Source organism: Onthophagus taurus, chromosome 11 (assembly GCF_036711975.1).
Source record: "Onthophagus taurus isolate NC chromosome 11, IU_Otau_3.0, whole genome shotgun sequence".
Lineage (NCBI taxonomy): Eukaryota > Metazoa > Arthropoda > Insecta > Coleoptera > Scarabaeidae > Onthophagus > Onthophagus taurus.
In genome coordinates, this window is record NC_091976.1 from 16282511 (window position 1) to 16297245 (window position 14735).

General features: G+C 34.4%; 1 protein-coding gene across 4 annotated transcripts in view; it reads left to right on the plus strand.

Moving 5' to 3' along the window:
- The window catches only part of LOC111418593 (carbonic anhydrase-related protein 10-like), a 381413-nt gene that overhangs the window by 173689 nt on the left and 192989 nt on the right, over positions 1–14735 (plus strand). For all 4 annotated transcript variants that reach the window (XM_071199805.1, XM_071199802.1, XM_071199803.1 and 1 more), the window contains exon 3: positions 11459–11595. In XM_071199805.1, the coding sequence (XP_071055906.1) occupies positions 11479–11595 (117 nt within the window). In that variant the 5' untranslated portion in view covers positions 11459–11478. The remainder of the gene's footprint in view (positions 1–11458; positions 11596–14735) is intronic.

The window sequence follows — 14735 nt, forward strand, 5'->3', positions numbered from 1 at the left end:
TGTTAGGGATATTATGGAACTATCATCTAAAACCAGATATGTAGTGTCGGAGAAAAAGAAATCAACGACAAAAAACTTGTGGATGTTTGACCATCTTAATCAAATGTTGAGGGTTTTGTTGATATTCATGGATCATTTTAACTTAAAACTAACAAATACATACATAGCTCAAAGAATTGAAACAAATGCCACTCAAGAAATTTCTAAGTCGTCTAATTGACGATGTTGTGTAGATAACATTGAGGAAAGCAAGGTATAATTATAGAAAGATATTAGTGGCAATGATGAAAGAATCAATTTTGATGTTGAAAATACAGATGATGTTTAGAAATGTCATGGAAGGTGTTGATAGATAATGGGAAACATGTTGAAAAAACTAAATATAAAGAAATCAGCAGGCTATGACCTAATTAATGGAGAAACATTGAAACATCTACCAAAACGGGCGATCACAAAACTGTTACACATAATTAATGCTGCCTTTAAACAGAAATACTTCCCAAGTATATGGAAAGTTGCTGAAACAATAATGATACCAAAACCTGGTAAACCCCCCACAGATGTTACATCATATAGGCCAATCTCATTACTATCAAAACTACTTGAAAAATTACTATTAAAAGTACTAAAACCTTTCATAGAAGAAAAAGCCCTAATACCAACACATCAATTTGGGTTTCGGAGTAAAGATGCAACAATAGATCAAGTGCATAGAATAACGAATACTATCAATATAGCATTGGAAGAAAATAAAGTCTGCTCCGCCGTATTTTTGGATGTTGCACAAGCTGTGGACCAAGTCTGGTTAGATGGTTTAAATTACAAATTAGACCAAATACTACCATCAACGTAGTCAACTATTAAAATCGTATCTTCCTGATCGACACTTTAGAGTAAAATACGAAAATGCTTATTAACATGAAATACAAGCTGGCGTTCCTCAAGGAAGTGTGCTTGGCCCAACACTGTACTTACTTCACACATTCGACCTTCCTCAGATACCAAAAACTTTAACAGCTCCATTCGCAGATGACACAGCGATCTTGGCTGCGGCAGAAAATGAAGTAGTAGCAGCAAATAAGTTACAATTGGCCTTAAATTTAATAGAAGACTGGACCTGAACATAAACTTTACTTGTAAGAAACCAAAATTATGTCCCAGTATACACAAATGGCAATGCAGTTCCTTACTCAAATGGAAAGCTCACGTCAAAAGAAAAATGTGAAGAACTTCATATCAAATTTAGACAGAAAATCTACGTTATCACTAAGAAATAAGTTGCTAATATACAAGCAAGTATTAAAACCGAAATGGACATACGGAATCCAACTGTAGTGTTGTACCTGCAAGACAAATGCAAGTCTGATTCAAAGATTCCAAAACAAAGTACTAAGATGCATAGTGAATGCACCTTGGTATATAAGAAACACCGACCTCCATGAGAAGAGAATGCACGATCATCCCAACATAGAGGCCATCCAGCTTCTCGACAACGAGGATGTCCTGCGTCGCCTACAGAGGATGTAGCCGTTCGATTTAGTGACCTAGTGCCCTAGTCGATTCAAACGCGAATAATAGTGCGGAATTATAACAAAAAAAAGTAATAACCGAAATGTGAGTTCCGCGTATTGCGGTGCGTGTTTTGTGTTACGATCTTAAAGGATTCTAGTTTTTCATCAAGGATATTAGAGACATTATTGAGAAATGTAATAGGCAATTTTTAGCGATATCAACGTTATCAATGAAAATGAACTTGTGGACTTTTGTGGATCACTCAATACTGAATCTAAGCAGTATATATCTAAAAGATTAGATTTCAAACAATTTTAAAATTGCGTCAAAAGTTTGGCTGAAATACTCGACAAATTTTCAAATCATGTTCAAATCACAAGGAACTTTGTTGTAAGATGCCATGAAGAAAAATAGTCGATATGACATGGGAGATTTCAGGGATTATGATGAAATATGTGAGGGTTAATGTTAAGATATATCAGAGACGATGTTTAGATATATTCAGGTGGGGTTTAATAAATGAAGAGAAATTTGTTGAAGAAGGCTTTAACGATATTGTGAGATTATAGAAAAGCAGATGAGGGACAATAATTCGAAATATTAAGGACGATATTAATAAATGATTAACTTAATCTCTACCTAATCCAATCTCATCCATACCTAACCCCACTGATTAATTACCAAATATTGTTCAACTTCAACAGTATGTTAAAAGTAATTAAATTTCTAACTGAATAGAAAAATTGTTGAATAAAATGCAGCAGTTAGAGTATTCTTGATCACTTCTAGATCATTCGCCAATTCCCATCTACCTGTACTTAAATAATCCGCACCCGTTCCTAACGTTTCTTTATTTCTTTTATTTCTTGGTATTTATCTAAGTATTGGTCTGCTCAAATACTCTCTTATCTGCTATATTTATTAATTGACACTTATTGCCGTCATACGCACAACTGAAATACCAAAAATCGATTTAATTAGTACGTTGTCTATTTCTTAGTTACAGATATCCAGTTTTGCTCTGGATTGGTGTGGAACGAATTTTTGTCTCTTATTCCCGAATCGGAGGGAAAAGAATTACCAATCAAAATGATGATCTCGTTAAGTTTGCTAGTTTATCTCTCAATACTGTTTCGGTCTTCCAATACTTGTGTCGTTAAGTTTGCTGATTTTGCTGCGAAATCAGTTTCTAATTTATTTCAAGGCCCATTCCAACTTATACTTTATGGAATCCCGACCGTTTAAGTGTATATAGAAAGTAATTAATCGTGCTCGATTATGCCTCAAGGTTTGTAATACGTATGGGGATATCATATAAACTTTATTGATTTTAGTATGCCATTATAACATAAATGGTATTTGTCATTTTAACCTGTACATTAGGAAAGATTATGGTTTACTTAAACTTTTCAAACCTTTAAGTAAAAAATTTTGTTCCAATTAAATCAAAACCATGAAATTTTGTTAAGTGCATATATTTAAACAATTTTATGCGCCTAGATTGCATGCCACTTCACTTAGAGGAGTCACCTTAAACGGAATAATAGTTTGTGGGAGTAATAAAATGAAATAATAATTTATCCTCAGTCTCATTATTTCTAGCGAAATTCAGAAATTGTAGAACTACCAGGTGTGTAAATATGAAACCAAAATTTTGTTATACACGATTATTGTATGAAAATGTGAAAATATTTTATTCCAAACCGCACGCCACACTTCAGCCCCATTGGGCCCCTTGTGCATCCTCCCATTATACACTCTGAACACGTCAACCAGCCTAAGGATTTGCCAAAGGCTAGGACATCTCTTAGAGGTGCATTCCTGATGTCATCTGTGGTTGGCCACTTCTCCCCGAAGATCCTCATTCTGAGGTCGGTCAGAGAGGGGCAATCACACAAGATATGCTTAACCGTCTCGTCATCCTATTCACAGGCTCGACAGAGAGGGGAGTCAGCAAGCTTCATGTTTTGAAGGTGCTTATTTACCTTACAGTGTCCCGCGAGGAGACCTGTGGCAGTGCAAAGGGCACTTTTACCGAGCCCTACGAAGTTTCGTTCCAAGTATTGCTCATACACTTTTCCCACCTGTCTAATAATAAAAGAACTGTTGCTCTTTTGAGGCAAGCCAATCATCGAGTACATTTTCATAAAAAGTGAAGCGTTGCTCAGCAAGTGCATATTCCATCAATGCAAATATGTAGGAATCTAACGGAGCCAAGTCTGGTGAGTAAGCCGCATTCAAAAATATTTCCTAACTAAACGACTCAATCGGTTGCTTGACAAATCACTTTATGTTGCCTTTTTTGATATTGTAGTCATTTTTCACGCAAAGCTTGATTTAAATCGATCGTTTGTTGGCAGTAGCCACAAATATTGCGTTAATTTTTTAGATTTTAGCAGATCATAACAGATCATACCCTGCTGATCACACCAAATACAGGGCATTGTCTTCCGTCCATAGCAATTTAGTTTTGCGGTCGATGCCGATGGTGCAACGAATTCGTGTTACAATTCGTTATCTTCATACGTTTCTCAGGTCACAATCGTCACGTTTGAAATGTTGAAACCACCCAAAGCATTGTGATTTACCAAGGGCATCAGCCCTTGAGCTTCGATAATCCTTCGATGCGATTCGGCAGCAGTTTTATTCAAATGGTAACAGAAAATTTATGCTGCCCGAAATCGTACCTTCCAGGTACAAAATGTGACATGTTCAACGCAATTATGAATTGTGCTGTTGTATGAATGTATTCGAACAATGCCAGAAATCTTTATCAGATCTGATGTCAAATGGCGCGAATGAAAAAAACGGTTTGACGGTTATTATATTGACAGTTAGGACCATCATATGGGCCAACTCCGGTTTCGTATTTACATGATTCATCCTAATTAAATGCTTTGTAGAAGAATGGCTACAGGGCTTTTGCCCTGTAGTCTAGAAGAAGTTGTAGTCTAATATAAGAATGTTGGCTTTTGCTGGAAATTACTTGACAACGAATGGTGATGAATGGCGAGATATTGTTTTTAGATGAGTGGCATTTTTGTTTCACTGGTCAGAATTTGTATTGACAAATTTTGGGCAGATATCACTTCACAAGCGCGCTCAGATTTGGTCTTCATACAGAGTGACTTACTGACAGCTCACAGGTGCCTAACTACTACAGTCTGAAAAATAAAAGTTTAATACTTTTAATACAATCACTTTCTTCAACACCTACAGGTTAGAGTTATCAGATAGTATCTTAGTCAAGTAAGAATTAGACGGTTAGATTAGCTATCACTTGATCAAGTCATAGACCGGCTGCAGGAGTGGAAAGTATGTCTCAACGGCTATGAGCATTAACGCAAAAGGAGGTAATGCTTTGATAATTGTGATACAAGTCAAGTTTTTAAAAAGGATATACATAAGGCTTCGGTAATAGGAATGAGGTTACTTTGTAGGTTATTATCTTTATATAAATTGTATAAAGTATTAAGAAAAGTAATGACTTACATAGAAATTTCGTTAGCCAACCACAGAAAATTAATTGCTTTAGTCATCTTATGCATTAGTAGTGGATGGCAGTGATTAACCGGTAGATAAGATTAGTATGAAAACGGTTTCCATTCTCCGTGTTTTGCTTTGAGGCTCTTGGTTTAAACATCATTTCTCCGGATATATCCAATAAAAAATTCATAACATGCATAGCCGACGAAATAGTTAGAGTAAGAAATGATCAGAATTCCTAAAACTACTTATATGTATGATTCAATGCACATAGATATGATATAAATATAGATAAGGTGATTAATTTGGTATTTTATAAATGTGATTCCATTAAAAATACCTTAAAAAAAGAAAAATAAATAAACATCTTTCAATATAATTCGAACGAGATTCATTGGACTTTTATGTAAAATACTCTGAACGGAGGTTTGTACGACTTGTAAGGAGTCCAGAAATTTGATTTCGCAGCTCGATTATGTAAATCAAAGTAACTGTGAAAGGGTGCCGAGCCGCCCGCGGAAAGAATGGAACCGAATGGAGCAGTATTTTCCACGTTGCCGCCTTAATTAACTCTTGGAAATGGACCACGCTCAATAAACCGGCGATTCATTGGCGGAACAATTGGCCTTTCCCCCCGTTTAACCGGTCTCTCTCAATGCTTTACTTCAACTCCCGCTTTTACCTGTGCTTTTACACAATCTATACAGTGGTCAATTAATTCGTTTTTTTCAATCAACTCAATTGACCTTGTTAAGATTGTTAATAAATAATTCTTTTTTACGGACATATTTTTTATCAACCTACCGTAAAAACATTATGAAACTATAAATATTTTTGTTCAGTAAAACCAATATATTTACGGAGTATAAATTTTATTTTCGTATACTGTTAAAATATAAATAATTGCAGGATTTTTTTTAAATATTTCTTTTTAATGTAAAAATATTGTATTTGTTTGTGAATTATGAAAAAAAGGCAACCTGGTGTAGTCGCTTGAATATAATAAATTTTTTATAAAATTTAGAATACATATTTAAAAAAATAAAAGATTCTTAGTGATAAACCTAATGATACCTATGAAATAAAGTTGAAATCATTTTGAACATTAATTTAACACTTCAATAGTCGCATGTCATCTAAGAGATGTCTGGACTAATCAGTTAATACTTTTGCATGCATCAATAGTCATCTTAGAGATGACATGCGCCCACTCTTGTAATAACCGGAGGTGCGACTATTTCTGTGTTAATAATGCAGCACTAGCTTTGATATGGCGCTCCACATTATACATGTTTTCATCTCGATTGCAGCGTAAAGACAATCAAGCTGTGGTAGGTACACGTATATGTATATAATGATATAGTATAGTTTTGTACACAAAACACGTAGTACACAACGCAATGTATACCATAACCACATCATTTATTGTTGACAAAGTTATTCAGGAAGGGAAGCGCCCAGGGTCAATCGTATCCAAGATATTCTAGTAGTTGCATCAACATAATACTGTTACATTGGCACTGTCAGTCTCGCACAAAGTATCGTCAAGTATATTAATTAACGGTCTGATACAATTAAATTCTACACTAAATCAAGACTGTGTCTCTGGAAGCAGCCTAATAATTAAATTATTAATTGTTGGAAAGTAACTTGTCACGTTTATTGTTGTAAAGTAAACGATGAGAACATCATTGTACTGTCATCATAAATGCTCTCTTTTAATGATTAATACTAATATAAAGAAATTAGTCTATAAATTCTTCCAATTTTTATTATTATATATAGGATTATACGATTCTATGTCATTCGATTCTATTTCATTATCACACTATTTATGTTAAGAGTTGGAATTATACTTAATAACGAATAATCTTTCATTCTCTCTTCATCAACTGGACGGATTAAGAAAAATTAGAAACGGGCTTATGTTTCATACCCTAATTCTGCATGGTAGTGTATAGTGTATATAATAATAATATATAATAATATAAATAGAGTATACTACTACTTAGTATACACTATTTTACCTCGGTCCCGAAAGATCTGGCTCCCTGAGTCCATTTCGGCAAATTTAGGATCACATCAGGTCGTTCCTTTTATTGTGGACCAAGCATCTAGTTTTTCTTTGTTTTTTCTCCATCAAATCAAGTAATTTTTCAGTCATATTTATCACAATCAACTGAGGAATGATTTTGACGAGGTATTTCTTTATTACTCCTGTAATAATATTTCCTTTTATTGCCCCCAATACAAATATAATGGTTCCGCTATAAAGGAAACGTTTCAGTACTTTGAACCCCATCTCATCTTTAGTATTATCACAGTGGAATATTGTCAGTTAAACAAACTGTTAAAGATTATCCTCTTCTCAGTAATACCATCCATGGCTTGCTTCTTTTCTCATTGTGGTTTTCAGATAGTTGTCCAAGTTGCATTGTTCGCTAAAACTTAACAAGATGAAAGTATTCCACATCGGCCGTAAGCGAGCCCGGTTTGTACTCTTACTGATACCGAGTTACTACAATGGTAACTGTTAAAGGTAGCTGGAGAGGAATGCGGAGGGAATCCTTTATAACCTGAGACGATGCAGAAGGTCTGACATAACCTTAAAGAGACTGCGTGAGTTGAATGTTGAAAAAGGGATGCATGAGCTAATTCTTGAGTACTTGGGGGGAGGGTGATTCGAAGGATGGTGAAGAGCTGCCTTCAGGGATCCATCCTGAAACCGAAACTCTAGAATCTCGTCTTCGATGAGGTCTTCGAAGAGGAAGGATTGTAGCTCGTGGGTTACGCGGACGATTTTCTGTTGATTGTTAAAGGGGACCCAGAGCAATTAGAGGAAAGAGGGACAAGACTGATGGGAAGAATGAAGGAATGTGTGGATAGTGTCGAAATGGAAATAGCTGCGGAAAAAACGTTTATGATGTTGATGAAAAGGCAATTGCAATGAAACCCAGTGGTGAGATTGTACCATGATACTTACATGGAACATCTGAGATATGTAGAAAATAATCTAATAAGACTGCTGGGTATGATGCGAAGGGTTATGTGTTGTGATTGGGGGCTTTGGCCTCTCGCCCAGCGTGTAATCTACGATGGATTATTTATGGGTGTTACATGGAACGGTAACAAGACATTATAGGTAGCACCAAAAGGGGCAAGAAACCTCCACAAATCCAATCGCATCTATTTTCGCATGGAAGCTTGGTACATAGAAAATAAATTGGGTGGAACACCAGATTTAGCGAATTTCGCACAAACCTTAGAAACCGCATGTGTTGATACCGTTGAAGATGGAAAAATGACCAAAGGTTTAGCGGCGTCTATTCATGGATTAAAAAATGTTGAAGAAGGAATGTTCTTTAATACTGAAGATTTCTTGGAAGAATAGAAAAGTATATGGAAAAAGGAGTAAATAGGATTTAAATCAAATTAATATGTAATAAAATAATTGAGTTGTAAGTTTCCGACATCTGAATAGAAAAAAAAACCGTTTTCAGAAACTGTTTTCTTTTGGTGTTATGCTGTATGGATGTGGTACATTGGTGGGGTGAGAGTAGGTAACAGCCACTTCCGTCGGATGTTCTTGACATTTCAGCGGATGATCCTGTTAGCAACGGTGTCTAGCGACGCGTTGCAGGTATTAAGCAAGCATTCGATGGATTTGGCTGTTGTTCGTGCGTATTTAGGTTATTGATCGGGAAAAGGAGAGAGAAGAGTGTTGTGTAGAATTGAGAGAAAAACGAGTGATGTTTCGTGTTGGAAGAGGAGGGAGAGAAAAAGATAGATGAGTCGGAGTAGGGTGACGTATGACTAAACAGAAATTGTGGTTTAAACGCAGTGTTAGTATGTGTTTGGTACTGATATGGCTTAATTAATGCGAAACTTGTGAAATTATGGTTAGAAGAGACGTATGGATGTGGTTGCGGTGAAAGAGAGACGGTGCATCATTTGACGAATGATTGTGTGTTTATGATGACTTTAGGGATCATCGAGGTTGAGACTGGAAGGGATGAAGAGGATGGATTGGCTCCGGGTGGTGATGGAGGAGGTTTTTATGGGCCTAAAGGAATTCGCGAAAAGCGGTAGAGCGGCTTAAGGTTGAAGTCTAGAATGGTGAAAGAAAGAAACAAAAAAAAGGGGTTAAGAACTTATGATGATGCTGATTCCTTGTATTCGAAAAGACGGTGATCTGACTAAATTTGCGGTGATAGTTGCTTGGTGAGGTTCTGATCGTGGAAGTGATGGTCCTTTGGATCCTAATCCCTGAAAAAGTCTAGTCATATTGTGGTCAATCTGATTGTATACTTACGTGTGTACCTAAATGAGGAGGTCGCCTGTATCCTGCTGGTGGTCTTGAACTGACGGTGAATCTGAACCGGCAGCTCAATAATGAATTAATTTTGATTGTCTTGTTTGCCCTGCCTGAGGTGTTGAGCGCTTTGGAGATCTGAAACAGAAAGGAAACGTTAAATTGATGGGGTTGCAGTCTAGTCCGATCCTAGTCTGTGTTGTGGTATTTTTATACAAGATTTTATTGTTTTTAACGTACATGTTAGTCATGTTGGTTGTTCGTCAGTACGATGTGTGGGCGTAGACGAATTATGAAGTGTTAGTTGCTTTAAAGAAGGATTTTTGTGTTAAATGTGTTTTTGGATGTTAAACGATATTTAATGCGTGTCAACGAGTTGGTGAACGAGAGAATGGATTTGGGAGATTCTTAAAAATTCTTAGAGGAGATTATTAAACGTAACGAATACGTTGTGTTGGCAAGGAAATTTGTTAAGACTTTTGATAAGAAACCACCTAGTAACTATTTGCAACATGAACAATATGGGAATGACTGCGAACACAATGAGTTATGTTCCTGTTAGAATGTGGTTTTTCAAGTTCAGAAAGAGTAGTAAAGTTGGTTTTATCTAAGATTATTACCTAAGAAGTTTTCTTTATCTCAACGTATTGAAAGCTTTTTAATAAATGATTTATCAACTAATTTCATTTTTAGTTAATGATTTAACAAGGGATAATATATCTTGCACATTTTTTTTATTCAACAATTCAGTAATTTATTTAAAGCATGTGTTCATTGCTAGCATGGCAATTATTGTTCAATGGTTGAACTCTCATATTTTTTTAACTTGATATTTGCACTTCTTGTATTTATGATTATTTACTGAATAACGAAATCAAGTTCATATAATTAATAAATGTGTTACATTGCATTTATAATCACCAATCATCTATTCGATAAATGTTCTTTATTGTATTAATGAATCGTTTATTACTTATTTATGTAAATACGTGTTCAATACACGTAAATTACATAATAATTATTACATGAGAATAATCAATGATGTTATTACATCTTTTTAGATTTATATCTCTTTAAATAAGTTTTAATTTTAGTTTACACTATCTGTACAGAAACTAAATAACCTTCATTATTATTTACTAAAATCGTTTTAAATTGTAGACCATTAAAAATGAATTCTTTATTCGTATAATTTCTTTGAAACGTGAAAGTTTTTGTGAACGTCCGTGGATTTGGAAGAAACCCAACTCGACAAATTGACAGTTATTTTATTTAGAATGAAATATATAGTCGCTTTGAGGGAATTTATTGATTGAAAAAGTCCATTTTCAGTCAAAGGGAAACGGGACCTCTTTGAACGAGTCGAGACTCATGTTGACGACGTTTCGGCACACACATTATGTTACTTCCTCCAACTCTTTCCTATTCCTTCATCTTCGTTTCTTTCGTTCACTAAGACGTTACTACATGCACCACTGTTAAAGTTTTTATCTTAAAGGCGCTTTTGTAGACTTTTCCTTTAGAAATTGGAAGAAGTGTATCCTAGACGAAAGTTCCCGTTCGATTATACGGGGGAAAGAGGAACTTATAACGTTACGATAATTTAATAGGTCTTTTATATACTACTAGCACTACAAGTGTAGTAGTAGTAGTATAAAGGCATGCGGAATGTATTACACTCGGTTATATCCTATTTTACAATATACGTGTTTTTAATAAGTCCGTGAATATTCATACAAGTATTTAATATTCGCATGGGTTATTAATGTTTGCATGGCAAAGCAAAAGGTATTTAATATTGAATTTTAAAGGGAAGTATCATATGAAATTAAAATTAAAATAAAAGCGCAAATTGTGTACATAGTTTTTATATAGCTTTGAAAGTGTAGTTGAATTCAACTTCAACAAGTTTTTACGTTATAACTGAAAAAATAAAAATAATGGTGACGATTTTTTTTGTTCGTGTCATTTTGAACAAGACAATGTTAAAATTAAAAATAATTTCGTAATTGTTTAAAAAGTTTTATATTCTCACAGGAAAGACAAAATAAATATAGAAATATGAAGATAAAAAAAAGCTTTGAAAGAAAAGTTTTGTGTGTGTAATCCAATATTAGTTTTGACGATATTTTTCTTTCTTTCTTTCAGGCCCTATATACTGGGGATTGATGAACCCCCAATGGAACATGTGCGCGAAGGGAAAGAAACAGTCACCTATAAACGTGGAAACGAAAAAATTATTGTTCGATCCACATTTGAGGCATATACATCTCGATAAGCACAAGGTTTGTAATCTCTCTATCTTCCTTCGTTTCTTTCCCCCATTTTTCGATTTCATTTATTAAAGTCCATCTCCAAGATTGCTTTCTGATTTTAGTTCGGCTTTACCTTCAAATATTTGATAAATTATTCCCGATGTAATAATGTTTTGATTTGTGAAATTAATAAGCTAAAATAACAATTAACACAGATGCACTTAACTGGTCGAATATTGCAAACAGGACAACAGCATAAATCTTAATACGTTGTCCAATACATGACATCCTACATTTACAATAAATCTTACTTGCTTAATCCGAACATGTTACTGTATTAGATTTCGGTGTACGACCACAAACACGCATAGATTAACTAAATAGGACACATTTACTTTAGCCAAAAAGACGGATATCTCATTTTGGGAACTATTAAATTCAAAAAGTAATTATAGTGAGTTTTTATCGAAATTATTTGTAAATGAAGAATTGTTTAAAAATGTTCACTTTCTAGAATAATTGTATCTTAAAACTTAAAAACATAAACGTACATGATAATATAAACTATTAGTTGAGCATACATTAAGATCTTAATTGAATTAATAAAAATTATTATGAAATTTTGTTATAAAATTATGGCGCTTAAGAATCTGGTTATATACTATTATTGATGGATGCTACTGATTTTGTGATGAACACTATTACTCATCTAAATAAATAATGTATCCACATGAGGTTACAATGGGATGTTGTCCTACACATAGCATGTATCCACTACAGGTTACATGGTACGCAAGGGGTTAAATTTTGCATGGATCACATTTTGCATCACAAGTTATATTGACGTAGCTAATAGAGTAGCTCACGTCTTAGAAATTCTTTTTGAACATCTAGTGGAAGCACGTCTCCCCTAAAAACAATTCTGCAGGTCGCTACGTCTCTCGTTTGGCATCATCAGGATTATGTAAACATTGCTTGTATTGGAACGCATTCATCTCATTTCATAACTAGAAATCTATGGAAAGTTCCCAAAGACAAGGCGTCTTCATGTTTCTACAGAGTTAGCAAGTACTACTTCCTGTTTTCAGCGCGATACTTCGTTATAAAAAATACTTCTCGTCGCTTATATGCTAGATATGTTGTTGAAATTCTATCCTGTTGATTTGATTCACATATCTCTCCTGAAATCACTACGATTGTCCACTAAATAAGTTTTGCACGTAGAGTTGATTATTTATTAAACAATTAGTTTCATTAGAGTAGGCGGTCATCTTCTGCATTTCCAACTTGATTTTAAGATTCGTCATCCTTTGCTGCTACCAAGTAAACACTGTTTGATAGAATTACTTGTGGATGAAACTTATAGATTCTATACACGTTGTATTCAAAACTCTTTAATGTGCAGTCGCAGTCCAACAATCTGCAGTCGCAGAGCATTGCCACAAAGGAGGACACAGCATAGAGTTCGAAAAAACCAAAGTGCTAGCAAGAAACGGACATTACCTCCAAAGATTGACGAGAGAGGCGATAGAGATTCATCGACATGGGAATAACATGAATAGAGAAGATGGCTGGGAACTCAGCCGCACATGGAAGATGTTGGTGAACTCAACCAAGCCTTCTCCACCCGGATTTGACAAAACAACTTAGTTGACAATTAGACACTAATTAGTTATTAATTACCTTTTCATGTATTTATTGTCAAAATTTTAAAACGAATTCGTCACTTCGAACTTGTTTCTGAAGAAGGTTGCAACATGGCATCCGAAACGTCAAACATTTTTTCAAAAAACGCACGGCTTAACCCGAAAGATTTTAGTTCTTGGTCTAGTGTTAGTTCTTGTGATAGTGCTAGTGTTATTTCTAGTTTTAGTTTAATTAATATCGGCCGTGAAAGCCTTCGTACTTATATCTTTAATATCTGTTATTTAAAAAAATGTTGTATTTTATTGACGAGAAGATTTCGACAACATTATCTTTCTGAATGCTTGCATGAGATGCTTTCGATATCTTCCAAAAATAGACACTCAACCTATGAGTGATTTGATTTCTTCACTTGTGTTTTCGTCTATAGAGCTGCTAGAGCAATTCACTTAGAGTTTGCCTCTTATTTATCTTTAGATGTATTTATCGTAGCGTTTCTCGTTTCGCTCCCCATCTTGGACATTGCTCAGATGTACATAATGATCAAGGGACTAATTTTGAGGATATGCTTCATCAACAGTGTTGTTGATATTACATAGAAAGAAATTGTTGTCTAAATGAAAACTGATTCCGCGGGAAGCATCACATTTTAATTGTTTTGCTGTTGAAAAAGTATCACATTGTAGTATACATTGACAAGTATTGTTAGAGTAACATAGTGATTTTTGTTATTGTTTGTATTAGAGACAACGAAGAGAGCTCTTTGGAGCAATTGTGACATTTTAAGATCATTAACTGACATATGTTGTGGTGATATAGGAAGTACATCTTTTGAAAAACTGAACCGATCATATTTTCTACTTTCAGAAAATAACTCATAATTTTCTGCTTAGCTTTACGATGCATTTTTATGATATCTTCAATATCTGTTGTATATCTTATAAATGTAATGTTATTGCTTGATCATGTGATTGATATATTTGTATGTTAGTTAAAACTTGGGATTCGTGCATATCGCAGTGCCATTATGCAATTATGTCAAATTAGAGATTATTTTAATATGAACGTGTGAGATGGAGACGCACCATCATCCAGGTGTATTTACACGCTGATTAAATAATTAATTAACTACTATTTAACCCTATTTACACTATTAACCTACTATAACTACCCTATTAAACACTATTTATTCCTATATAGTAGTTACAAAAAACAAAAGTAAACAGTTTTAGGCATTTAGGAGTTTTTATGGTATTGATACACTATTATAATTATTAGACTAACTACATTCCCAAAACATGCATTAATAGACGATAGAATATTAAATTTAAAAAGTGCACGTAACTCCATATTACAGCTAATACATCCGGGTAAAATACTGCGCAATTTGATAGAAATTTTATATCTGACTGTTTGTCATCATACATTCTTATATATTTTATTAATTTATCAACAAATTCAATCTATAAAGAATATAGAGAACTGAGAGCGAGGAATACAAATTGAGATTATGGAACCCAAGCTCA